Below are 24,338 nucleotides of genomic sequence, written 5' to 3' on the forward strand. Positions count from 1 at the left end.
AGTCCTGGCCCCCTGGCTACCCTGCACTCTCTTGGAGGAAAGAAGCCAGTAGGCAACCTCTCCCGTATCCCAGGCTCCCCAGCGCTTGGTGAGCCAAGGTTGCCTCATTCCATCTGCTACAAGCTTCCCTCCGTTTACAGGTAAGGACACTGTGGGTCAGAGGGGTTTAGGAGTTTGCACGAAGCCACCGACCTAGTTCCCCTTGTGGGCCCAGCACAGCTCTGAGAACAGAACAGGAGGCACCGTGGCTAAATGCAAGCCTTTAAAAGTCTTAGAGCACTGAGCCAAAGCCCAGGCTTCTCACAAAGTCTCTTTATGAGAGACAGACGGCCTGGGATTGGGGTCTCTCCTCCCTCCCCGCTGGCCTTCGCCAGATGGGAAAAAAGCCACCACATAGAAACATAACCTTTATTGCACACGGCGCTGAGTCTTTTTTCATAGAAAAAGGTATTAACACATAAGCATCTGCAAATTGAAGCAACTCCTGGTTTTCTTGGAACAGTAAAATCGCATGCAGTGTCTCTGAGTTGGGATTTTGGTCTTTGTCAAAACCACCTAGACTGGGGGGAAGGTGAGGAGGAGGGAAAAAAATTGCTGAGTCTTTGTGCCTCTGTCTCAAAATAGGGTGAGAGAAATATATAGATATATAGCTCGTGGACGCGTTCCTATCTGTCTATATATGTATATATATCTCCACACATATTTTGTGGGGTGGGGGATTTGACTTGTACTGTCAAATTCTTTGTGCCCTGGCTTCATGGAGAAGAAGAAAATAGTTTCATTTGTACAAAAGAGTTCTATGTACAGGCGTTCATGATTGGGGGTTTTTGTTTTGTCGTTGGTTGGTTTTTGTCTGTCAGTTGAATATAAATAATGCAGAAAAACAGCCGAGCTGGCGTGTGGGGCTGCGGCACGGCGCGGTCCAGGCGTGGCTGCTCTTCCTGCCGGCCCTACACCAGGGTGTAGGATTTGGAGTAGGCCCCGGCCCCCTGCTTCTGAGACCTCCCTACCCCCGACGTGCTCATCTCGAGAAGCGAGTCCCTGGAGCCCCCCATTTTGGTGTGTGGGCCCCCGGCTCGTGGAGGCTCGGTGCTGGGGGCCGGAGGGGCAGCGCTGGGGGCGGTGGGGGGCTCAGCAGGGGTGGGGCCGGGGGCTGGGGGGGCTGTGCTGGCTGGGGGGGCTGGCATGGCCAGAGTCCTCTGAGGTAAGGTGGCTGTGGAGGCGGCAGCGGGGGTCCCTGGGTGGGGAAGGCCCAAGGGCTTGCTGGCAGGGTCCAGGGTCAGGTGGCGAGCCTGGGTGTGGTAGGTTCGAGCCAGGTTCCGGATGGAGGCCTCACGGGGTGGGACCACGGGGCAGGGCTCACGTCCATCTGCCTTTCGAAAGAAGGCCTCTGACTTGGCATACAGGGGCAGGTTGCAGTAGTCACCTGGAATCACAGAGGCAGAGGATGTTACAGGAGTCATAGCCCTCTGGAAGCAGCTCGTTCAGCCCCCACCCCATCCCCTACCCCCAGTCTTCTCTCTGATTTGGCATAGGGGCCCCTCCCCTGGGGGGCAATAAAGAGTAGCGGAAAGGTCGGGTACTTGGCCTTTCTGAGCCTTCGTTTCCTTATCTGTGAAATGGGGATGATCTTACTTCCCCACAGGATTATTGGGAGGAGCGAATGAGGTGAGGGAGGTAAAGTGCTTTGCTACAGTGGCTGGTGCAGATAACAGCTGCCCAGTACATGGATGCTTGTTGTTCAATGGTCACTAGAGGCTGGTCAGCTTCCGGTAGTGGAGAGCTCACTACTGCTAAGGACGAGGATGTCCTAATGGCTCTGGCTGGTGGAAAGCTTTTCTTTACCCTGAGGAGGAAAGGAATATCATTCCCTGTCGCCTCCCCACCATGGAGCCTGGTTCTGTTCTCTGAGGTCTCACAGAGTAAGGCGTCCCCCTCTTTCCCATGGCAGCCTTCCAGATGTTTGAAGTCAGCTACATGTCCCCTCTCCTCCCCCTTGGTCCCCTCTTCTCCAGGTGGAAAGTTCCTAATTTCTTTTTCTTTGAGACGGAGTCTCACTCTGTCATCCAGGCTGGAGTGCAGTGGCATGATCTCGGCTCACTGCAACCTCCGCTTCCCGAGTAGCTGGGATTACAGGCACGTGCCACCATGCCCAGCTAATTTCTGTATTTTTTTAGTAGAGACGGGGTTTTGCCATGTTGGCCAGGCTGGTCTGGAACTCCTGACCTCAGGTGATCTGCCTGCCTTGGCCTCCCAAAGTGCTGGGATTACAGGCATGAGCCGCCACGCCCAACCTAGTTCCTTATTTCTTAAACTGCCTCCATGTGACTTGCTTCTAAGACCTCCACCGCCTGACCCCCCCGTGCTCCATGGGCACCCTGCCTGCAAATGGGCCTCTTCCCCCGGGGAGCTGGGCCAGGCATTTTCCTTAGATTTTCTTATTGAATCCTCACGACAGCCCCTAGGATTGGTTAATACCTGTCTGCACTTTACAAGTGAGGAAACTGAGGTTCAGAGAGATTAAATCATTTGCCTAAATTTGCACAGCTAAAAGGGGTGGGGGTGTCATTCAGGGTCACAGTCTCCACAGTCTTTCCATTGTTCCAGGCTCTTCTTTCCATGACCCAGAGAGCCTCGCCCCCTGCCTCAATTAGCATGGCCAGTGCTAAGCAGACCAGACTGCATTGTTTGATAGTCTGGGCTTTGCACGCTGTGACCCCAGCATCTGCTGATAGACTCCCCCTGGTGATCCTAGCCCTGCCCTGCCAGCCTCTAAGGGCATATGCTCCAGCCAGGCCCCTGGGGTCAGGTGGTTCCCAGCCAGGCCAGGTCACTGCCTACTGAGAGGTATGATCATGGTGGGTGGAGCTGCCAGGATTGTTTGTTTGGGTCTGGATTAAATTCACACAGCATTGAGACCAGAGGCCCTTGGGCAGCTGACCCTGAAGGGATCTGTTTCCATCCTGGCACAGCTTCAGATTAAGGGGATGCTCACTACCGAATGAATGAGGCCTTACGACACGCTGGGGATGTATATCATTTCTAATGCCCATTATGACAATGCAAAGTAGATACTATCGTTGGCATTTTACAAATGAGAAACTTAGGGCCACAGAGGTTAAATGACTTGCCCAAGGCCACAGACATAGGAAGAGGTTAAGCCAGGATGTGGGCCCCGATCTGCCTGCTCCTAAGTCCTTGCTGTTGGTACCACCCTGCACTGCCAAGGAGCCAAGCTGGGCTGGCATGATCCTGGTGCTGGCAGGACTAGATCTAGCCAGGGCTCATGGGGCTGGGGCCAGGGGGCGGGGGGCACTGCCTGGGAGGTGGTCTGAGCACTCACTCTTGTTGGCCCGGTGAGGGATGGGCACAGCCACGTTTTTGCCCCGGTCCGCATCCTGGGGCTTGGGTGGTGAGGCGGTAAAGCGGCAGATGCCAGGCTCTGAGGGTGTGCTCATGGATGTCATGCTGTCGGCGTTCTCGTTGGTGCCTGTGGTCATCTGGTCAGAGGAACTGTCAGAGATGAAGCACTCGGTGATCTCAAACTTGGCGTGCTGCAGCTGCTCCTCCAGCTTGGCATGCTCATAGGCCCGGGCCAGCTCCTCGTAGGTGGAAGAGGCACTCTCAGTGGACACCATGCTGTTCCTTCCTTTGTCTGGGGAGTTAAGAGGAAAGGGGTGGGTTACGGGGAGAAGGGTATAAGTGAGACTGACTGAGCACTTCCCCTGCCCGTAACCCCAGCAGCCATCTGTAAGTCTGGCCATGGAGGGCACCAGGCTGAGAAGATCCCGTGAAGGTGGCAGTGGTGGCAGAAGTAGGATCTTTGGCTCATGAAGGGCAGAACATCTTTCATTCTTGAAAATAAGCAACTATCCCCTGGAACATTCAGCCCTTTCTCCAATGAACATCATGTGTACCATTTTCTCTGACAGTTTTTGGGAAAGCAAAATTAACTCCCTGACCAAGTAGAGCTCAGTGAGGTCAAGTGTTTTTGTCCCAGCTGCACAGTGGCTCAGTGACCAGCTAGACATGAAACTGACTTGTGCCTTGGGCCCCATGAGCTGGTGGGTAGAAGCTGGGAAGAATAGAAGGTGAAGGTGAATGATGGGGAACTGGGTGGAGGTGTTCAGGATGCCAGTAGGGCCTTAGGCACACCTGTGTCCTGGGACAGGCTGGCACTGTAGCTGTCACTCTCAGTGACCGTGACACCATGCTGGGAGCCCACGGTGCGCCAGTCGGAGGTAAGGGTGCGGGCGGGTGTGGAGGCCTGGCACTTGGTCAGGGTCCACTGGCTTGAGTACCGGTTCCGGGTGCTGTGGGCTGACTTCACATTCTTCCTGGACACTGGGTCTGCACAGACAGAAGCAAGAAATTGCATCCTCCAACCAAAGGCACCCAGGCTTGGGTAGCTGGCACTTACCAGAAAGGGCAGGGGGGAGCAAGGGAAGAGGCAGACACAGCCACAGAAGCACCCTTGGGAATGCTGCCTTTCCTAACCACATTGCTGTCCCCAGAGGAGAAGAGCAATCGAGTCAAGGTGTGGGGGGCAGTGGAGGGCATTCTCCCCACCCACCCCATCTTTTCCTTCCACCTGGGGGAGAATGTGATGTCCCTTCCTGCTGCCTCCTGACTGTCCATTCATTCCCTACAGTCCTTGATGTGTTCTATCCTATGTCCAGATATACAGTGCTAGAGATAGAAAGACCCTTGGAGAACACGAATACCCAATACTCTCAAAATTTCTAGGTAAGGAAACAGGCCCAGAGAGATAAAGTTGGTGATACGCCCAAGGTCACAGTTAGTAAATCTGCAATGGAGGTCTCCAGACGCTAATTCCAGTGCTTTCCATTTTTCCATTCTATTCCATGTAATGCTCCCTCCTCCCTTTTAAAAAAACACCACCTCTGTGTCATGCTATGCCCGAGCCACCCTGGGTGGGAAGAGGGCTGTCTCCCCGGGGATAACGCATACTGGTTCCTGGCCGGATGTCAGACATGTCGATGAGGGGTCCTGTGCTCTGGATGAGGGCTGGGCGGTGCAAGGAGACGCCAGTGCAGAAGCTCTGTGGGTTGACAGCTTGGCTGAACTCAGCATCTGTCACAGGGATGGTGGCCTTGTCATCTCCTGGGGAAAGAAGGACAATTACTAGGAGTCCTTTACAATTGTTTTTTAAAGCTCTTTTGGACGTGACTGAATTTCTCTGTCTTTATCCAATGTGTTTTTTGTTTGTGGATTTGTTTGTTTGTTTTTTTGAGAGAGGGTCTCACTCTGTTGCCCAGGCTTAATTGTGATCATTGCTCACGGCAGCCGCCTCAATCTCCTGGGCTCAAGCTATCCTCCTACCTCAACCTCCTGAGTAGTTGAGACTACAGGATGCGTCATCATGCCTGGCTATTTTTTTGTGTGTGTGTGTGGTAGAAATGGGATCTCACTATGTTGCCCAGGCTGGTCTCAAACTTCTGGCCTCAAGTGATCCTCCCTCCTTGGCCTCCCAAAGTGCTGGGATAACAGGCATGACCCACCACACCCAGGCTTTATCCAATGTTGAGTGACAGAAAGGCCAGCAATCCCCTCCATTGGACAGAGGAGGAAACTTAGCCCTTGAGAGAAGCCACAGTGAGTTCTAAGGTTGTTGAGTGGTTGATGGGGCTACTGCCAGAACCCTGGGCACTGCCATGAGGGCTGGTGTTTGACTTCCATGGGTTGTAGCCTGGAGAAGCACACCCAGCAGGACAGGGAGCTTGTGGCACCTGTCACTCACCCAGCTGCTTGATGCCTTCTTTGTCCTCGATGAGCAGCTGAACCCTGGGGATGTCAATGTGTAGCCGTGGGCCCTGGGGTGGCCCTTTCACAGGGGTGTCAAAGCTTCTATTGTTCTTGCTGTGGGGAGAAAGACTGGAGGTGGGTGGCTCAGCAGCCATAAGGGGTTGGGGGAGGGGGCTTTGCAGGACAGTGGTATCTTAGAAGCCTGTCTCCTATTCTGGGAGTTCGGAGTGAGGCTCCTGAGTCCCCCTCAGGAGAGAGGGGAGAAGGGAGGAGAAAGGAAGCAGCTTGGTGATACCCACCTTATCAACATTTCTGCCAAACTCTTTGCATCTGCAAAACAGTAGAGGGAGAGGAGGGCTGGGTGAGAATGAAGTTTGAACAGGATGACAATGGGAGAGGCATGGGAAACAAGGTGGAGAATTCCTTAAAATGGGGCCAGGGCTGGTCTCCTAAGAAGCAGAAGGAGAAATGTAAGGACCTACAAAACAGCCCAAAATATGACACGGTTTCACTGCTCCAAATTCAGGATTTGGCTCAAGTCTGTTTTCCTTTCTTCAAATTTTATCTAATCGAGAGAAACTTCCCAAAGCACTGGGGGCATAGCAAGTACCTCATCTGCTTCATGAATTGACTCTACTTAAACACGACACCATAACAGGCTGGAAATGGATATCAATGGAAGGTTTATCCTCAGTTATATCTTGTGGAGAGGAGAAAGTGGAGGATGTAGTAGAGGTGGTCAATGGGAAGCCCCAGATGATTAAACTCTCATATCAACCAAGAGGCTTCACTTCCTTCTCTGGGGCCTCTGTCCCCAAAAAGTCCATGGATGGATTTTGGGGCCCCTGCTTTGTCTCAGAGGAGCCTTGAATAGGATCAGGACTCTCAGGTTAGGAATTTGGAAGAGAGAAGAATTAAAGGGCCTAGTTAATTTATTAGACCCCTGATACCTGAGAATGAGCTGTCAGAATGAATCCCAATAGCTGTATGCATGCATCCAACCATCCAATTGTCTGGCTATCCATTCACCCATCCATTGATCCATCCATCCATCCATTCATTCACTGATCTAGCCATCCATCCATCTAACCATCTACCATCCAATTATCCATTCATCCATCCAACCAGCCATTAATTCATCATCCACCTATTCAACCATCCATCTGTCTATCCATCCACCCATTGATTCAACCAGTAATCCATTCAACCATTCACTCATGAATTCAACATCCATTCAATCATTCTTATATTTATATATTAAACCTTACATCCAACCACTCCTTTAGCCATTCACCGAATCATTCCACAGTTCCAATAGTTTTTCCATCCAGCCATCCATCCATCTTGTCATCCATCGATCTATCAGAATAGTCATCCATCCATCCAAGCATCTGTTCAATCATCTACCCATCTGTTCAACTATTCATATAATCATTATCTGGCCATTCAACAATCCATCAATTTATCCGTCCATCCACCCATCTATTCATTCAGCCTTTTATTCAAGCATCCTTACATCCAGCCATCTATTCAGCCATCCAACCATCCTTCTATCTATACATCCTTCCATTCAACCATTTATTCAGTGATCCATTCAACCATCCAACCATGTAACTACTCACACATCTAGTCATTCAATTATCCACCCAATCATCCATCCATCCATCCATCCATCCTTCCATCCATCCATCCATCCATCCATCCAATCATCAACCATCCATTGAACCATCTATTCATCCATTTACCCAATTCCTGAACACAATAGGGAGCATTAGTCATTCCCTCTTCTGTGCTACTATTGTCTCCTGGCTCCTCACATTAGATGATAAATTCTATAAGAGTATGCCTTGGCCATTCTTTATTGATCTCTATAGTCTTGCAGTATCTATGATGAAGCAGACTTAGTAAAAGTTTTCGAAATAAGTGAAAGTATATTTATGAAGCAACTAGTAGGTGCCAGACACTGTATTAGGCTGTGGGAAAATTGAGGTAAATCAGACCCATTCACAGTAGACTGTGGCATCAGGTAATGGAAAAAGGGGACAATATTCAAAATATTTAACACCTGACATGGTGCAGAAACTGCCCAGTTAGAACTGAGCATTGTCCTAGAGACTACCTGCAGGTCTATTCTTTAGTGGATAGGTCCTAGGAAAGTTGCAGGGACCCCGTGAGAGGGGATGAAGCATCCAGTGTGGAAAGGAGCAACATCTGTTTACCAACCAACATGGAAATGTTTAAATATTTAACAATCAACATGGCTTTACCAGTGTGTACCTCTAAATATTAGCCCTGATTAGGGCAGGCACAAAGTCTAGGGGGCACAGAGGAGGAAGTGGTGAACGAAACTTTCTGAACTAAGGAGGTTTCAGAAAGTCTGAGTGGCTGCTCCTCCTTCAAGGGGGCACAGGCACTCTGTATCATCCAGATGGTGCTGTGAGCCAGTGAAGTGGGGACAATGTGGCTGAGAGCCAACACCCCCTCCTGGAAGGCCCATAGGAAGCTCCCCCACCTCGGAGTCGCTTCAGCCGTTTCTCCTTCCTCTTCTTGCGTACGATGAAGAGCAGTGCCACCCCCAGTGTGGCCAGGATGACAGGGCAGCCAATGGTGAACAGCTTCTTCACATCATCCCCTTCACCTTGAGCAGACTTGATGGGTGGAATGGTGCCTGAATGAGGGCAAAGAGTAGAATTCGACGTCCCTTATGAGCCAGGTGCTGTGCAGAACATCTCATAGGTGGGGCAGTCCTCTGACCTCTCTTGCTGCCCTTGGGCTCTGACCTCCACCTCCTGGCACAGAACCCTGGACTTCCCCTCTGCTCCCCAAATTCTGGTCCTATCAGGACAGCCATGAACAGTTGTATAGTTTTAATATTGCATTATATTAACAACATCCTGGTACTGTTGTAGAATTAGCCTAAAGTCTCCTGGAGTTAGTCTCCCGCCTGTTGAAGTTCAGTGCTCATTCCCAGAGAGTGTATTGATGGGCTTAAATTCTGATATCCAGCTGCGGTGGGGAGAACAAAGGGTGAAGCACGGTAGGGAGAAGTCAGGGCAGTGGACCCTGGGTTCTCTTCCCCAGATGGAGACAAAAACCACTACAAACCCTACATTCTCTCCCTGCTCACCCCTCCTGGGGGCCATATCTGTTAACCCGGGGCTCCTGTGGGGAAGCATGGCAAGTTCTCCTGCTGACATAACCCTCTGCCAAGCCCTGATCCTTGCCTGTTTCAGAGCTTTGCTTAAGAGTCACCTCCTTCATGAAGCCTTCCTTGCTTGAGTCCATCCCCTTCTAATACTGCTTTTATTCTGTTTCCTTAACACATAGGTAGACTTGTGACAATGGGCTTCTATGAATTCAGCCTTCCATGTTCCTTCAATGGATGTGTGTGTGTGTGTGTGTGTGTATGTGTATGTGTGCACGTGTATATGTATCCCTATGTGACAGATGCAGTTAGGAACTGGTAGTATGCCTTTTCTGTGGATCCTGGAGTCTCCATGTTCAAAAAGATGGTGGCCACTCAACCCTCGCAGGACTCCAAGAGAGCAAGAAACAAATCAGTACAGGGTTAAGCCACCAGGTTTTGGTATTTGCGACTGCAGGATAGGTTGTCCCCTCCTGGCTAATATTCCATATCAGCAGAAAGTTCTTAGAGGTCAGGACCTCAACCACACCTCTACCTCCCTTGTCACCTCCCTGAAACAATGCACAGTGATTGAGGACTGCAGCTTCAAAGACTCTCCATCTTTGGTATTACTGACCTATGTGTCTGTCCATCTGTAGTGGCCATTGGTGCATCTGCCCACTTACCTGGCTGCAACAAACCTGATGTCCCCTTTGTCAGCCCCTTCACCTGCAGGCCAGCATTTCCCCCACCTGCATTCCTGCCTGTTTTTCTATTAGTCTGTCTCTTTATGTATCTGCCACTCTGCCCACTTCCTTCGCACCACCCTGCTCCAGCCTCTGTACCATCCCTTCCACCCTTGCGACTTACTGCCATCGTAGTCCAGGGTGGCAAACTGGGCCGTCTCATTGCCGCAGCCGGCGCTGTTGCAAGCCCTCATGCGCAGCTCGTACCACGTGGCCTCTCGCAGTTCGGTCAGAAACACCTCCCCGGAGCTGTTGGCCCGGAGGCCCTGCCAGGCCCAGGTCCCCTTGGGCCGGTACTCCAGAACGATGGCTGTGATAGGGCAGCCCCCATTGTTCCAGCCCTGCAGGTTAAGCCGAGCATGCGTGGAGTTGATGTGGGTGAAGAGGTGTTGGTCTTTGCTGAAGGAGGGCTCTGGCAGGCCGGAGGGAGAGAGAGAGGTTAGAGAGACTTGGTGGGAGGCAGGACTGGGCTGGGCTGGGCTGGAAAGGATTTCCCTGGGGCAGCTGGGATGGCAGTGGCTCCAAGAGAATACATGTTTGGCACAGATGGGGTGGGGAAGCCCCAGGGCGCAGAGGAGGAAGAGGAGGGGAGGGAGGAGAGGGAAGAAAAGGGCAGGGCCTGGAGAGAGGCCTCGGTAGAGGAGGAAGGGAGCTGGGAAGAGGCAAAGGAATGCCACCTTCGGCCACCCGGTGGGGAAGTGGAACTAGTTTTTCCTAATGGGATCCATCAGGACACTGTGGTGACGGGAAGGAGGCTGAGGCTCCTCCTCCCTTCAGTCTCCCTGCATCCCTGGACCCCTCCTTCCCCACCCCAGCCACCTTACACCGCATACCTGGCCCCTCTAGCCCACCCTCCCTGGGCCCGTCGCTCCTTCCCTGCCCCAGTGGCCTGGGCCTCACCCCGCCCGTGGGTCTTGGCCTCGATGATCTCGCTGATGCGCCCAGAGCCCACGCTGTTCTTGGCTGCCAGCTTCACCTTGTACCACGTGCCACACTTGAGGCTGTCCAGCTTGAAGGAGCGCTCGCTGGAGCTGATGAACACATCCTTCCACTCCTCGCTGTTGTCCACCGAGTACTGTAGCACGAAGCCTGCGGAGGGTAGGCCTGATTCAGGTGGGGGCAGGGCAGGGCAAGGCAGCAGAAGCCCAGCCTCGGGTACCCCAACAGGGGGCTGGGCTCCAGGCAGGGGGCAGAGTCAGGCTTTTGGTCATTGGAACGGGCATATGCTCCTTAGAAGCAAAATTGGAAGGATCAGCCCCAGTCAACTCTCTATATTAAACCAACCAATCAACAAAACACTGTGAGGGCCTGGGGTCCAGCCCCTGGGCGGGTCTGACGCTGTCACTTTGGCTCTAGTGTTAGGGGTTAGCGGCAGGTTCGGGAGGGGAGAAAACCAGAGTTGTGAGGCTCACAAGGGGTCCTGTCTAGATCTTCACTAGGGTCTAGACATGGCCCCCTGAGCAGCAGGCTCAGAAGTACCTGGGGCGTGTTAGAAAGGCAGGTCCTCAGCCCCAGCCCAGAGCGCTGAGTCAGAACTGCATTGTTACAAGGCCCCTTGGTGACGCAGATGCACACTCACACTTGGAAAGCACTGATCTAGCCCATTTGTCTACTTCGACAGATTGGGAAACCCAGACTCAGAGAGGGAAACAGCCTACTCCAGGGTCACACAGCTCACAAGTGGCACTGGAGGGGCGGGCATACTAAATCCCAGATGCCTGGGCCATTGCAGTTCCCTTGGCACTTGAGTGACTTCCTTGTGGGTCACTTGGCCCCCAGATCATTTCTGTCATTTGGAGACAAATGGCAGAAGTGGGTGAAGCCCCTTCCCTGCCCCGGGCCCAGAATTCCTTCCCCTATCTTCCCCCGCATCCAGACCCCTCCTCACCTCGGATGGAGCTGCCCCCATTGTCACCTGGAATCCAGGTCAGGGTGATGGACGAAGCTGAGGTTTTGGAGACAGTGAGGCGGGGCTGGTCCGGGGGAACTGTGAGGGGAAAGCCACCACCCCTTAGCACAAGGGTGGACCCTGTGATGGGGTGTGGGGAGTCCCCCCGTGACGGGAAGGTGCTGGCTCTCCCACACCCTCACTCCCACTCCCACTCCCCAGCTCTCCTGCCTCCTCTTCCATGTGCACCTCTGTTTCTCCAGAGGTCTGTCTCTCCCTTGGTTTGGCTTCTTCCATTCGATGACCCTCTCACGTGATGGAATCCCTACGCTTTCTCCATCCCTGTCCCCACCCGGGGTCACCTGCCTCACAGAGCCTCACCTTGCACCAGAAGGTTGACGATGATGGTGTCAAAGCCACCGGTGTTGGTGGCCGTGCATGTGTAGTAGCCGGAGTCCTCAGCCTTCACTGCACGCAGCAGCAGTGTGCCGTTGGTGTGGATGAGCCGGTGCCCATCCATGGACACTGGAATGGCCGAGTCTTCACTGCCAGGGGTGAGGATGGGGCGGGTGGGTCATGTCAAGCACCCCTTCCTCCTGAGGCCCTCCCCCCGGTGTGTGACAAAGAGAGCTGGGGGTGGAAGGAGGCTCGCCAGGGGACGCTGGGTTCTTGGGGCTTTGCTCAGCACTCCCTGGGGGTATGAGGTAACCCAGCCTCTTTAACCATCCGGGGAAGGGAGGTCCTTGGCTCCCAAGAGGGGAGCCAGGAGGCCAGGCCTGCTTGAGAGAGCAGTAGCAGCACACCCTGCAGGGCCTCTGCAGGCCTGGAGGCAACCGGGTCACCAGGCAGGAGGGCCCCAGACTCTTCTCCACAGCGCTCTTCTACTATATCCCTCTTTGGGGCTACCCCATCCCTCCACTGTCCCGACACACACCTGTCCTTGGTCCACTTCACAGCAGGGGCTGGATCTCCCACTGAATTGCAAGGCAGCCGAACATCTTTCATCCAAGGTGTTGTCACGGTGCCCCCAAAGGAGATGATCTTTGCTGGGGCTACAGGGAGGAGAGGATGAGGGCCACTCCACGTCTACCCCTGCACAATATCCTGGCCTCCTTCCTTAGGGCCCCCTGGATTTACAGTTCAAATCCTCCCTCCCCGATCTGACTTCCACCTTGGGCTTTTGGTGAGGGGTAGGTGTCAGGGAATATTGGCTGGGAGACATTGACTCAAGAAACATTGATGAAATACCAGTTATGGTCAGGATCACAAGAGGCTCTAAGGATTCAAAAAATGAGTATGATTTATTCCCTGTCCTCACGTTGATCACCATCCAAGAGGGAGACAGATACTTAAGGAAAAATTATAACAGGGCAAAATGCTATGGTAGGTGCAGGCACGAGGAAGCCTAGGGGTGCGAGGCAGGGGGAATGAATGCTGCCCATAAGTGGGCGGTGGAGGCAATGGCCGGGAATAGCATCTGGAATTGGAAGCTCTGACTTGAAGGCTAAGAAAGACTTTATAAGCAGGGAAGGAGACACATGTCAAGAAGAGGGAATAGCACTAAGCACGGACATGGAGACCTGAAGCTCATGGCAGGTGTGAGGGTTTGCAAATACTCTGGGGTAACCAAAGCTTGAGTCCAGGGGGACGGGCAGAAGTAGAATCTTGGGGGCTTTGGTGGCAGGGCCAGGAGACTGGACTCCCTCTTAGAAAGCCGCCACCAGAGGGTTATAAGAAGTGGTGTTGGCCAGGCCTGGTGGCTCACGCCTGTAATCCCAGCACTTTGGGAGGCCGTGGCAGGTGGATCACCTGAGGTTGAAGTCAGAAGTTCAAGACCAGCCTGGCCAACATGGCAGAACCCTGTCTCTCTACTAGAAATACAAAAAATTAGCCGGGTACAATGGCAGGTGCCTGTAACCCCAGCTACTCGGGAGGCTGAGGCGAGAGAATCACTTGAACCTGGGAGGTGGAGGTTGCAGTGAGCCGAGATCATGCCACTGCACTCCAGGCTGGGTGACAGAGAAAGACTCTGTCTCAAAAAAAAAAAAAAAAAAAAAAAAAAAGGAGTGGTGTCCTCAGCCGATTTCAGATGCATCCTGGCTGCTTGCAGAGGATAGTTTGGTGGAGGGGGTCCCGGAGGACACAGACCATGACAGGATGGTGGCCAGAATGTAGGCTGGAGGTGATGTGTAGCAGTGGGGAGATGAGGGGCTCAGAGCAAGAGCTGACAAAACTTAGGGTCTGGCTGGTTTGGGGGAAGAGAGCGGGGAGGGAAGGATGGCTCCCAGGATTCTGGCTGGGCCACCGAGGTGAGTGATGGCACCCTCATGGGAACAGGGCACACTGAAGGAGGGGCAGGCTTGGCAGGAAGGACCGGATGGCTTCATCTCATACTGAGTCCACAGTGCAGCCACAGCTGTAGCTGGACCACAGGTGGGTGCGTGTTCTGGAGCACCAGAGAGATGCCTGGACCAAAGATGCTGATCTGGGAGTCAGCAGGCATGATGAGGCCACAGGAGGGGATGCAGACTGACAGGGAAGTGACCAACTCTAGGATCAGCATGCACAGGCACAGAAGAGAGGACGGGAGTGTCCCAAGGGTGGTGGCGGAGGACTGGGTCAGCAGCATCACAGAAGGCGCGGGGCCACAGGTGCCCAGAATGTGGTGGGTGGGTAAATGCATCTAGTGCCTGGGAGATCGCCAGGCCCAGATTTAAAGGAACCAAGTGCCCAAGTGTCTCAGAGAGTAGAGCAGGCCCATGGAGCTGGGGCCCTTCTTGGGGTGGAGGGAGAGTGAGAGCGAGGGAGCAGCTGAGAGGTTCAGGTGCAGGGTGTGGGGGTGGGCTCCTGTGCTGGTCGTGCCGGGTGCCAAGGGGCTCTCAGAGCAGGGGAGTTCTGGGGTCTGCTTGGAGCAGTGGGGGCACCAGACAGGCCCGGCAGAGGGGCCCACATGAAGACGGCCTTCATGGGGGGGCAGTGAGAAGCCTGGGGGCTTTGTGGGGGTTCTCCGAGTTTCTCCAGAGATCAGGTTCCAGACCTGGTTTTGCCACAGGCTGGGGTTGGCTCCCTGAATCTCTGTGTCTCAGGGTGTGTGTGCATATGTGTGTGTATGTGTGGGTGTGTATGTGCATCTGCATGTGAGTGTGTGGATGTGTGTGTATGCATGTGTTAGTGTATGTGTGTGTAGATGCGTGTTTGTGCACATGCATGTGAGTGTGCATGTTAGTGTGTATGTGCATGTGAGTGTGCACGTGTATGCATGTGTGTATGCATGTGTATGTGCATGTGCATATGCGTGTATACATGTAGTGTGTATAGTGTGTATGCGTGTGCATGTGTGCATGTATTAGTGTGTCTAGTGTGTGTGCGCGTGTGTGTATGTGTGTGCATATGTGTGTGCATGTATTAGTGTGTAGTGTGTATGTGTGTGTATATGTGTGTGCATGTGTGTATGCATTAGTGTGTATAGTGTGTATGTGTATATATGTGTGTGCATATGTGTATGCATGTATTAGTGTGTATAGTGTGTGTATGCGTGTGCATGTGTGTGCATGTATTAGTGTGTAGTGTGTATATATGTGTGTGCGTGTGTGTATGCATGTATTAGTGTGTATAGTGTGTGTATGCACATTAGTATGTGTATGTGCGTAAGTGTATGAGTGTGGGTCTGTGTGTATAAGTGTGTGGGTGTGCATATGCATGTGTTCGTGCGTGTGCACATGTATGTGAGTGTGCAGTGTGTGTGTGCGTGTGTGTGTATGGGGGAAGGGGGCAGGAGTGGTTGTCTTTCCCACCTCACAGGGCAGCTGTGAGGTGACGCTGTGTGAATGTGTTCTAGGAAGTCCACAGCTCTCTAGGACCGTGTTTATTTAATGCCCCCAGGAAAGAGGCCAGCCTTCTGCAAAGATGCCCAGCCCTCACACTCCTGCCTCTGGGCCAGTGCCAGCTGTTCTGGAAGGGTGATAGGTTCTAGGCCCCTTCCCTTCCTGAAGAAGAGGTTGGCGGTAGGGGTTAGGGGGTGGTAGGAGGTGCTGAGGCTGTGTGGAAAGAGCCCTGACTTGGCGCTGGGAGAGCTAGCTCACTCCTTCCCGGTTGTCTTTGCAGCCCATGCCACTCCTGCCTCAGGTTGCTCAGCTGTGGAATGGGTCAACAAGCCCTGCTGGCAGGGCAGGTGGAAGCCCCTGGCCCACCGTAGGCCCTCGATCAGATGCTGGCTGGCTCTGAGCCCGCGGCAGGGTAGGGCTGGGGCTCTCGTGTTTGGGCCAAGAGAAGCTTGAGTAGCCCCGGTAGGGTGGCCAGGCTGCGCAGGCACCACCTCCTCTTGTCTGGGCTGCGGTGGGTAAGAGAGTGGGGGAGTGAGGAGGGGCCCAGGGAGGCCCAGCGGCAAGTAGAGGACCTGCGGTCCTGGGCTAGTTGTGGCCGGTTCCTACGCCCCAGGGAGAGGCAGACGCTCAGCCTTGCAGCTCTACCTGCGCGGCTGCTGCGGCTTGCCCTGGGGATGAGGCCTTGGAAGTGTCATTCCTCTGAAAAGTGGGGGTGTAACCCCCATGGCACACTCATGTCCCGGTCAGAGATTCAGTGGGGCACTCCCTAAGAGGGTCTGATTCTAGCCCAGAGCCTCCTTCACAGCACACGCTCTGTAAAGGTCTGCGGATCGCAGGAATCCGCCATCGCTGGAATCACCCCTGCCCGGTGTCCAGTTCAGCACGGGGGCTCTCCTTTGAGCCTCAGCTGCTCTGTGGAAGCAGCACACCCGGCTGTAGCCACCTCTGGAGGAGCGGAGCATTGGGACAAAGGCCCGGCTTTGAATTGGGGGTAGAGGCGACTCCCCTTTTTTCAAGCTGGGAGTAGGGTTTGGAGTCGGGAACTGAGTGCACCCTGTCCACCCGCCCCAGGCAAGAGCTGGAGGAAGCCTGTTGTGAGGCTTTGCTGGAGTCAGGGGGCAGCAGAGGCCCAGTCTTGGTGTGTGCGGGAGGCAGGCAGGTGGCCAGTTCCTCACAGCCAGGTGGCAGATAAAGCGGAGCAGGCAGAGACCCTGTCTGGGGAGAACCAGGATTCTGTAAGGGAGCTTTTGGAAGTGTTTGCCCCTCTGCCACAGCCTCAGGCTTCTCACCCTTGCCAGCAGGCTCGATGGTCACCTTCTCGCTGCTGTTGCCCCGGCCGGCAGAGGTGACGGCGGCCACCCACAGCAGATACTGCTGACCGCGGTTTAGGTGGGCGATCCGGTAGAAGAGCTGCTCTGGACTTGTCTCGTACTCGCTGGGAGCCTGCGGGGCAGAGGCAAAGAGGCTCTAAGAAGCAGAACTGGGGCCCTCCAGCGTCCAAATCTTCCTCAGTGCCTGGGGCTCAGAGGAGAGGATGGCGGGGTCGAGTGGGAGGCAGGATTCTGTCCTATTTGCCCTTTCCAAGTTTTAGAGATGCAGCGGACAGAGTGTGCCCTGGGCTTGGTCCCTGGGAGCTGATGGGCCTGCCTCGTGGTGTTGCTGGGTCAGCCTCAGTTTACCTCTTTAACTGATCCACGCTCTGGCAGCTGTGGCTCAGGCCAGGGGATGTGAGTACTTTAGGTGAGGGACGGGGTAGCCAGGAGAAGGGAGAATGGGGGACAGGGGGTCCCAGGAAAGCCCTGAGGAAAGAGTCTTCAGGAAGAAGGCAAATGACTGCCTCTACCTGATGAGGGTTGGAGACAGGCTCCTGCAGCCTGCCCTGGCTCCCAGTCACCTCCTAGCCCTGCCGTCTAATTACCACTCCTGCATTTTGCAGGCAGCATGCCCGCCTGTCCAGGGGGGAGGGGGCGGGAGAAGGAACTATGAAAGCTTTACTGGGTAGCACTTTATTAATGATTATTAGTGGTATAGATCACCATATATATTTGTAGGTTATACAAATCTATAAAATTTTTTTTAACAAAATGACAGTTTTGACAAGTTGCCAACAAAACAATATCGGATCCCAGTGGTTTTACCAGTTGCTTTGATGAAAAGATTATGTTGCCTTGGAAACCAGAGGCTCAGATATTGAAATGAATTTGAGAAGGAGCTTTTGATAAGCGCTAGTTTGCAGACCTCCTGTCAGCCTCTTCCCTGGCACGGGCGGGATGGGGCTGACTTTCATTTTATTTTATTTTTTGGTCAGCTGCAGGGAAGGGAGAGGAGGACAGCACAAGGGCCCCTTTGAAAACAGAGCGGAAGTCCAGGGAGGGAGAGCAGCCCCAGAACAGATGGGGGCCCGAGGCCAGAGGGAGCTAATAATTAGTTATCTCTGCAGTCACAGGATCTTGCACACACACGCTCACAGGCACACACACATGTAGACGCATGCACACATGCTGAGGAACAGACCTCCAGGCATGTATGGGCACAGAGGGACATTCTTCATGCCCCATAGTGGGGCTGAGAGGCCCAATAACTTATAACAGGAGGAGACATCCTTTTTGGCCCCAGGCCATCTGCAGGGAAATGTTAGGGGAAAAGGCACAGGCATCTCTGCAACACACACACAGAGCTCCCTGGCATATTCCTCCTGCCTCCCTCGTGGGGGTCTGGCCTTGAATCCAGGAGGTCCAGGGGAGCAGGTGCAGAGCCACCCTTGAGCCCTGGTGGTTGGGAAGCCCTTTCAGGCCACAGTACCCTAGGACTGGTGTGCATATCTGTTGTTGATATATGCTTGAAGTGTGGGGTAGTGTAGTGGCTTCAACACCCTCCTGCCCTTCCTCCTGGGCATACAGCCCGTAAGGTTGCCCATAGTTTCTGGATGCTGTTTTCTCTCTTGCCAACTAGGGAAGCAATACAGCTCTGCCCAACCTGTGTGTGACTGAGGCACAAGGAGGCAGGGGTGTGCACGTCCTTTGTAAACTAGGACATATTCTTCTCCGGGCTTGTTTTTGGTGACAGTACAGGAACGTATGTGTTTCTATGTACATGTGCATGTGTGGAGAACAGCTGAGTGTATGTGCTTGTGTGCATCAGTGTATACCTGAGTGTATATTTGTGCCTACACAGGCAGGGCAAGAAAGTTTGGCCTCTTCTTGTAGGTATTAGCATCCAACCCAGATACTGGGCGCTTTCCTTTTAACCTGGACACCCCGTGAATCTCCTGAAATCATGTTCAAAAGCACACAGACATATCCCCAAATAAAGTTCCAGTGGATCAAAGGTTTTTGAAAAAAGGCAAGCTATGAAAGAAGAAACTATAGGTAAATATTTACCCATTTTTCTAATCATAAAAATCAAGGCAAAATCATAAATGGAAATGATTGATAATTCAGCTTCTGTAAAAAGAAAAACTATGGTACAACAAAAACAGAATCAAAGGCTGGGCATACTGGCTCACACCTGTAATCCCAGCACTGTGGGAGGCCAAGGCAGGTGGATCACCTGAGATCAGGAATTTGAGACCAGCCTGACTAACATGGTGAAATCTCCTCTCTACTAAAAATACAAAATTAGCCAGGCGTGGTGGTGCATGCCTATAATCCCAGTTACTTGGGAGGCTGAGGCAGGAGAATCGCTTGAACCTGGGAGGTAGAGGCTGCAGTGAGCTGAGATTGTGCCATTGCACTCCAGCCTGGGCAATAAGAGTGAAACTCTGTCTCAAAACAAAAACAAACAAAAACAAAAACAAAAAACCAGAATCAATAGGCAAGCAATGAATTGGCAGATACTTGCAACTTATATGACAGAAAATGGCTATTATCCTTAATATGTAAAGAACACTTATAAATCAATAAGAAAAATATGAGAAACCCAAATAGAAACCTGGACAAAGGACGTAAATTGACAATTACCCAAAGAAAAAAATATAGCTAATAAACATATAAAACCTAACTAGTAACCAAAGAAAGGTACTTTAAAATAAGGCACATTTATAAAAAATCCATCTAACAAAAATAAAGCAGAACAAAACAGAAAACAAATGTGGGATCAGCATAGGTGCAAAGGACAATACTGTTGGCCACTCACCCTGCTGGTAGAAACATACATGGGTGCAAATGCTCCGAAGGGCAATTTGTAAGTCTGTATGCAGAACTTTAAGAATACTTACTCTTTGTGACCCAGGAATTCCTATAGAAATTTACCCTAAGAAAATATTAAAATATGTGCATAAAGACTTCTGTGAAGGATGTTCACTGAGACGTAATTTATAATGGTGAAAATTTCAAAGACACATTAAATACAGAATAATGGGAGACTGGTTAAATAGATTCTGTATAAACAGCCATTCAAGATCATGTTTTAGGTCAGGTGCAGTGGTGGCTCATGCCTATAATCCCAGCACTTTGGGAGGCTGAGGAGGGGCGGATCACTGAGGTCAGGAGTTCGAGACCAGCCTGGCCAACATGGTGAAACCCTGCCTCTACAAAAATACAAATATTAGCCAGGCGTGGTGATGTGTGCCTGTAATCTCAGCTCCTTGGGAGGCTGAGGCAGGAGAATCACTTGAACCCAGGAGGTGGAGGTTACAGCGAGCCGAGATGGTGCCACTGCACTCCAGCCTGGGTGACAGAGCAGGGCTCCATCACATACACACGAAAAAATGTTTTAGAAGAATATCTGATGGTGTAGGAAAGCACCAACAGGTATTCCATGAAAAAAGCAGATTGCATTATGTTATGTATAATATTATTTTAATTTGGTTTAATGAAACACCTCAAAACCTGTACTATATGTACAGATCAAAGACTGGAAGACTATATACCAGTGTTTATCTGTAGGAAGTACAAGTAATTTTTACTTTCCTCTCTATTCTTTTATATGTTTTACAGATTTTCTATAATAAAATTGCATTATCTTTATAATCAGTGAAAAATGTATTATATTATTAGTAAAATGTCTACCAGGATTCAGTGTAGCTGTGGCCATCCCCAGGGATAGCTTCCCTAGAGCCAAGGCCATACACAGTCTTTTCTGAGGATGCCACAGGTATGGTTCATCCGCTCCCGCCAGCATGTGTGAGCACACACAGTCTCAGGTATCTGCCTATAATTCCAGGCTCATGCCACAGTTTTGCACTGTCACTGATATGCGCGTGTGCCCTCACCCCTAGCACCCTCTCCCAGAGCTGTCTTTCATAAATGAGTTTGTGTTGAAATTGTTTGGAATTTGGAATATATTTGTGCAAAGTGATCATGTCACACACAGTGGTTAGGTCCCCAGGTCCCTCACTAAGTTCAGTTTCCCCCCAACCTTTGACCCCAGTCCCCCTACAGGGCTGAACTGAAGTTCTCATCACATCAGCAGGACTTGTGTGATACTGTCTGATGGCAAATCGCAAGACATGAAGAAGATGGAGGGAGGGTCCCAATGTCTCCACCAGCAGGAGGAGGGAACGGGGACCAGGAGCTCTGTTCCGGAGCCCAGGAGAGGAGCCTGAAGCCTGAGTTAGTGAGGAGGCGTGGCTCCCGGACACCAACCTTGGAAAGACTTCATTATCAGAGGAGGAAATGACTGCAAAAGTCCAGGCTAGAGAATGACTACCCTCTCCCACCAATTAAGGAACGGAAGCTTGCCCAATATCTGAGGCTATAGAATTGCTAGGCTGCTACCGATTCATTCTTCGAATGTGTATTCCATGACCAGGATGTTCCAGGCACAGTGTTCAGCCTCTGGGGACCCAAAGATGAAAAGATGCTGCCCCTGTCCTCGTGGGGGCCTCAGAAACCAGGGTGGGAGACAGATATGTGAACAGTGACTGCCTTCAAATGCATTCAGTGTCTGACGGGAGTGAGGAATATGCCACGGGAAGAAGCCACGGGGCAAAGGTGTGGAGGTGTGGAGAGGCACAGTATTGTCCAGAACTGTGAACAGCTTAGTGTCCTGAGAGCCTAGAATGTGTGTGTGTGTGGGGGGGTGGGTAGAGTCGGGGGGAGACGGGAAAACAGAGCAGAACACATGGCTGAAAGCATTGCCCAAAACACACCAAGTGTCTGTGCTGATGTGGAGTCACTGGAACTCTTATCCCCTGTGAGTGGGGGTGTGATTGGCATGAGTACCCAACAATAGCAGGCTGTTCTCAGTGAACACCTGCAAACTCTGTGACCTAGCGCTTCCTCTCCTAGGCGTACACCTGGCAGAGATCCATGCCCATGAGCACCCAGAGACACATACAGGAATGTTCACAGCAGCACCATTTGAAGAGTTCCAAACTGAAAACTGCCCCAAAGCCTTCCATCAATGAATACTAACGGCTAGCCCAATGGATTAATAATTGTAACATATGCACACAAAAGCTATACAGAAGAATGAATGAGCTATAACCACGTACAACAATGTGAATGAAATTCAGGAATTCAAAATAATGTTGGGTAAAAGAAGCTGGACAAATGGTATGATTCCATTTATACAAAGTACAAAAAGAAGCAGCACTAATCTATGCTACTGAGGTCAGGATGATGGTTACCCGGGAGGAGGCGCAGGCGGGGGCTGGAAGGGGGCATGGGGATTCAGGGTGTCGTAATGTCCTGTTCTGTGCTCTGGGCGCTGCTGCTTGGGTGGGTTGTGAAAATTCGCGGAGGTCTACAGTGATGACGTTTGTGCACTTTGCTGCATGTGAGGTAGTGGCCGTGAGGATGGAGTGGGGGGCCGCAGTCAGTGGGCTTCCCCTCTGGTAATAGAACTCTGGCCTCACTGGCGGGGAGCTGGGCCGCCTACCACTCAGAGGGTAATTCAGAAAGACCACAGGAAAGCAGAGAATATAGGAGGAGATGATGACACAATTACTGAGCAATTTCAGGGCAGCTTTCCTGGTGGCCATAAGCTTATCTGCAGATCTCAGGCTGATGCCCAGTTGTTGATGGAGGGAGGAGCAGGCCTCCTGCTCCTGCTTCTGCTCCTTGCTTCCGCTCCTTGCTTCCAGCCCTGGGCAAATCTTCCTGACAGTACTTCTGCCCCTCTAGTGTGCTCCCCTCTGCCACCCACCTCCACTAGACTGGAAGCCCCTTGAGGGCAGGTATCTGCTCCTGCTCCCGTACCTAGAACAGGCATTCTCTATAGTAGTCACTCAGCAGGACTTGGTGGTTGACTGGCTGGAGATGATGAAAGAGGCAGAGGGGAAAATGCATATGATGGGATATAGGTGCATATCCCACTGCACCCATCCCCATCCTCCCTTCCCTCTCTGTGGGGCCCCTCCGAGCATCAGTGGAAGTGCGGCTAGCCCCTTGCCCTGTGTCTTTCCTGGGGGCTGCCCCCTCTGCTCCCAGGGTTAGGGCAGATATCGCAGCCTCTCAATCCTCTCCTCTCGCCTGAGCCCAGGCCCTGGTCGAGAGACGCCTGTGCCTTCTCTCGGCTTTCCCCCGTCTTTCCTCCTCCCTCAGCTTGCTCCATGTGGAGGCGCTCATGCAGGGCAGAGCTCCAACAGCACCTCCAAGCCCAGACCAACCACGTTGAAAGATGGTTCATTCCCAGAGGGCACAGACCAGCCTGGGGACCTGCTGGGAGCTTCCTCTGAGCCAGAGCAGAAGAGCTGAGGCTGACCTCCCTTCTACCCTGTCTGGTTGGGCATAGCCCACCTGACTCAAAGGAGCCCCCAGTGTTTGTGACAATCTTGTGGCCTCTGGAACAGAGGACTGACCCAAGATGGACACTGAGTAAGGCTTCGGCCACTCTGGGTGGCCAGTCCCCATTCTTATCTATGAATCTAGGCAGAAGCTCAGATACAGGCAGCCTCAGGGTTTGGCCTGGAAGCCGGCTGATGTACAAGGTCCCTTTTCTTTTCTTCCATCCCCTTCATCATCTGGCCCTGAACTCACTTACCGGCTGGCCAGACCCGGGGCTGGAACAGAAGATGGTGTACTTGCGGATCACCCCGTTGGGCTTGGTAGGGGGGAGCCAAGACACAACCACACTGCTAGCTGATGAAGGGACAGCTTTGATGCCAGCAGGGGGACCTGGAACTGAGCAGGGAAAAGGCCTGGTCAGTTGAGAGAAAGCAGGAGCACAGCCTTTGGGGAAAATGACAGAGTTGGGAGAGGGAGGCAGATCAATCTGGGAGAGCTTCTTGGAGGTGGCATCCTTGAGCTGTGGTTTAGAAGGGGAGGGTCCATCCAGCATGGTAAACAGGTGGGAGGAGAAAATGATCATTTTGGAATTGTAACAAAGTCTCTGAAATGGAGGCCTTTGGAGTGCCAGCTTCAGAACTGTTTGGCCAGAACCAAGGACTTAGGATAGGCAAAAGAGAAACAGAACCTATGAGGAATTCATCTTGATCCCTCTGACCTTAACCCCTGACCCTCACCCCCTTACTAACTGTAAGCATGTATTTAGGGGGAAAATACCCAGCACCTGTCACTTCTTTTTGGCCTGTGAGTTTCTTGAAGCTGGGACCACAACCTGTTTTCTGGCATGAGCCCAGGGCATTGCCCTTGGAGTGCTGGCTGGGCCCTTTCTGGAAGAAAGTCTACCTTGGAAGTCACTAGGAAATCCATCCTAAGTGGATTCCAACTCTTATGGACTCTGATGTCCCCTTGCCCTCCTCTCTCGGCCTGTCTCTCCTAACTGGGACCCCAGGACTCTGCCTGGGAGACTGGAAGCTTCCTGTTCTCAGCTCACACTCCCTATCCTCATCTCTCCATTGTATGGTTGTGTACTTGTTTCCTTTCTAGAAACTTTTATGATCTTTTGAGGACAGTGATAGCATCCCATTCAATTTATTTTACCTCTCTGAGCCTCCGTTTCCCTATCTATACAATGGAGATAGGAACTCTATTAAAAGGTTGTATTGAGAATTAGTGCTAATTAAAGTACTGGGCAGGTGCGGTGGCTCATGCCTGTAATCCCAGCACTTTGGGAGGCCAAGGCGGGCGGATCCCCTGAGGTCA

At 52.2% G+C, this 24,338-nt stretch overlaps 1 protein-coding gene across 4 annotated transcripts in view; it reads right to left on the bottom strand.

Moving 5' to 3' along the window:
- Positions 1-394: 394 nt before the first annotated feature.
- The window catches only part of DSCAML1 (DS cell adhesion molecule like 1), a 368,891-nt gene continuing 344,947 nt past the window's right edge, over positions 395-24,338 (bottom strand). For all 4 annotated transcript variants that reach the window (XM_063693558.1, XM_063693559.1, XM_004052204.5 and 1 more), the window contains 14 exons: positions 23,275-23,414; positions 16,638-16,791; positions 12,459-12,576; positions 11,906-12,069; positions 11,525-11,623; positions 10,537-10,725; positions 9,761-10,048; positions 8,279-8,434; positions 6,066-6,096; positions 5,762-5,880; positions 4,972-5,124; positions 4,156-4,350; positions 3,344-3,655; positions 395-1,426 (listed from right to left, as the gene is read on the bottom strand). In XM_063693558.1, coding sequence (XP_063549628.1) covers positions 951-1,426; positions 3,344-3,655; positions 4,156-4,350; positions 4,972-5,124; positions 5,762-5,880; positions 6,066-6,096; positions 8,279-8,434; positions 9,761-10,048; positions 10,537-10,725; positions 11,525-11,623; positions 11,906-12,069; positions 12,459-12,576; positions 16,638-16,791; positions 23,275-23,414 — 2,594 coding nt within the window. In that variant the 3' untranslated portion in view covers positions 395-950. The remainder of the gene's footprint in view (positions 1,427-3,343; positions 3,656-4,155; positions 4,351-4,971; positions 5,125-5,761; positions 5,881-6,065; positions 6,097-8,278; positions 8,435-9,760; positions 10,049-10,536; positions 10,726-11,524; positions 11,624-11,905; positions 12,070-12,458; positions 12,577-16,637; positions 16,792-23,274; positions 23,415-24,338) is intronic.

The sequence above is a fragment of the Gorilla gorilla genome, chromosome 9 (genome assembly GCF_029281585.2).
Source record: "Gorilla gorilla gorilla isolate KB3781 chromosome 9, NHGRI_mGorGor1-v2.1_pri, whole genome shotgun sequence".
NCBI classification, from domain to species: Eukaryota; Metazoa; Chordata; class Mammalia; order Primates; family Hominidae; genus Gorilla; species Gorilla gorilla.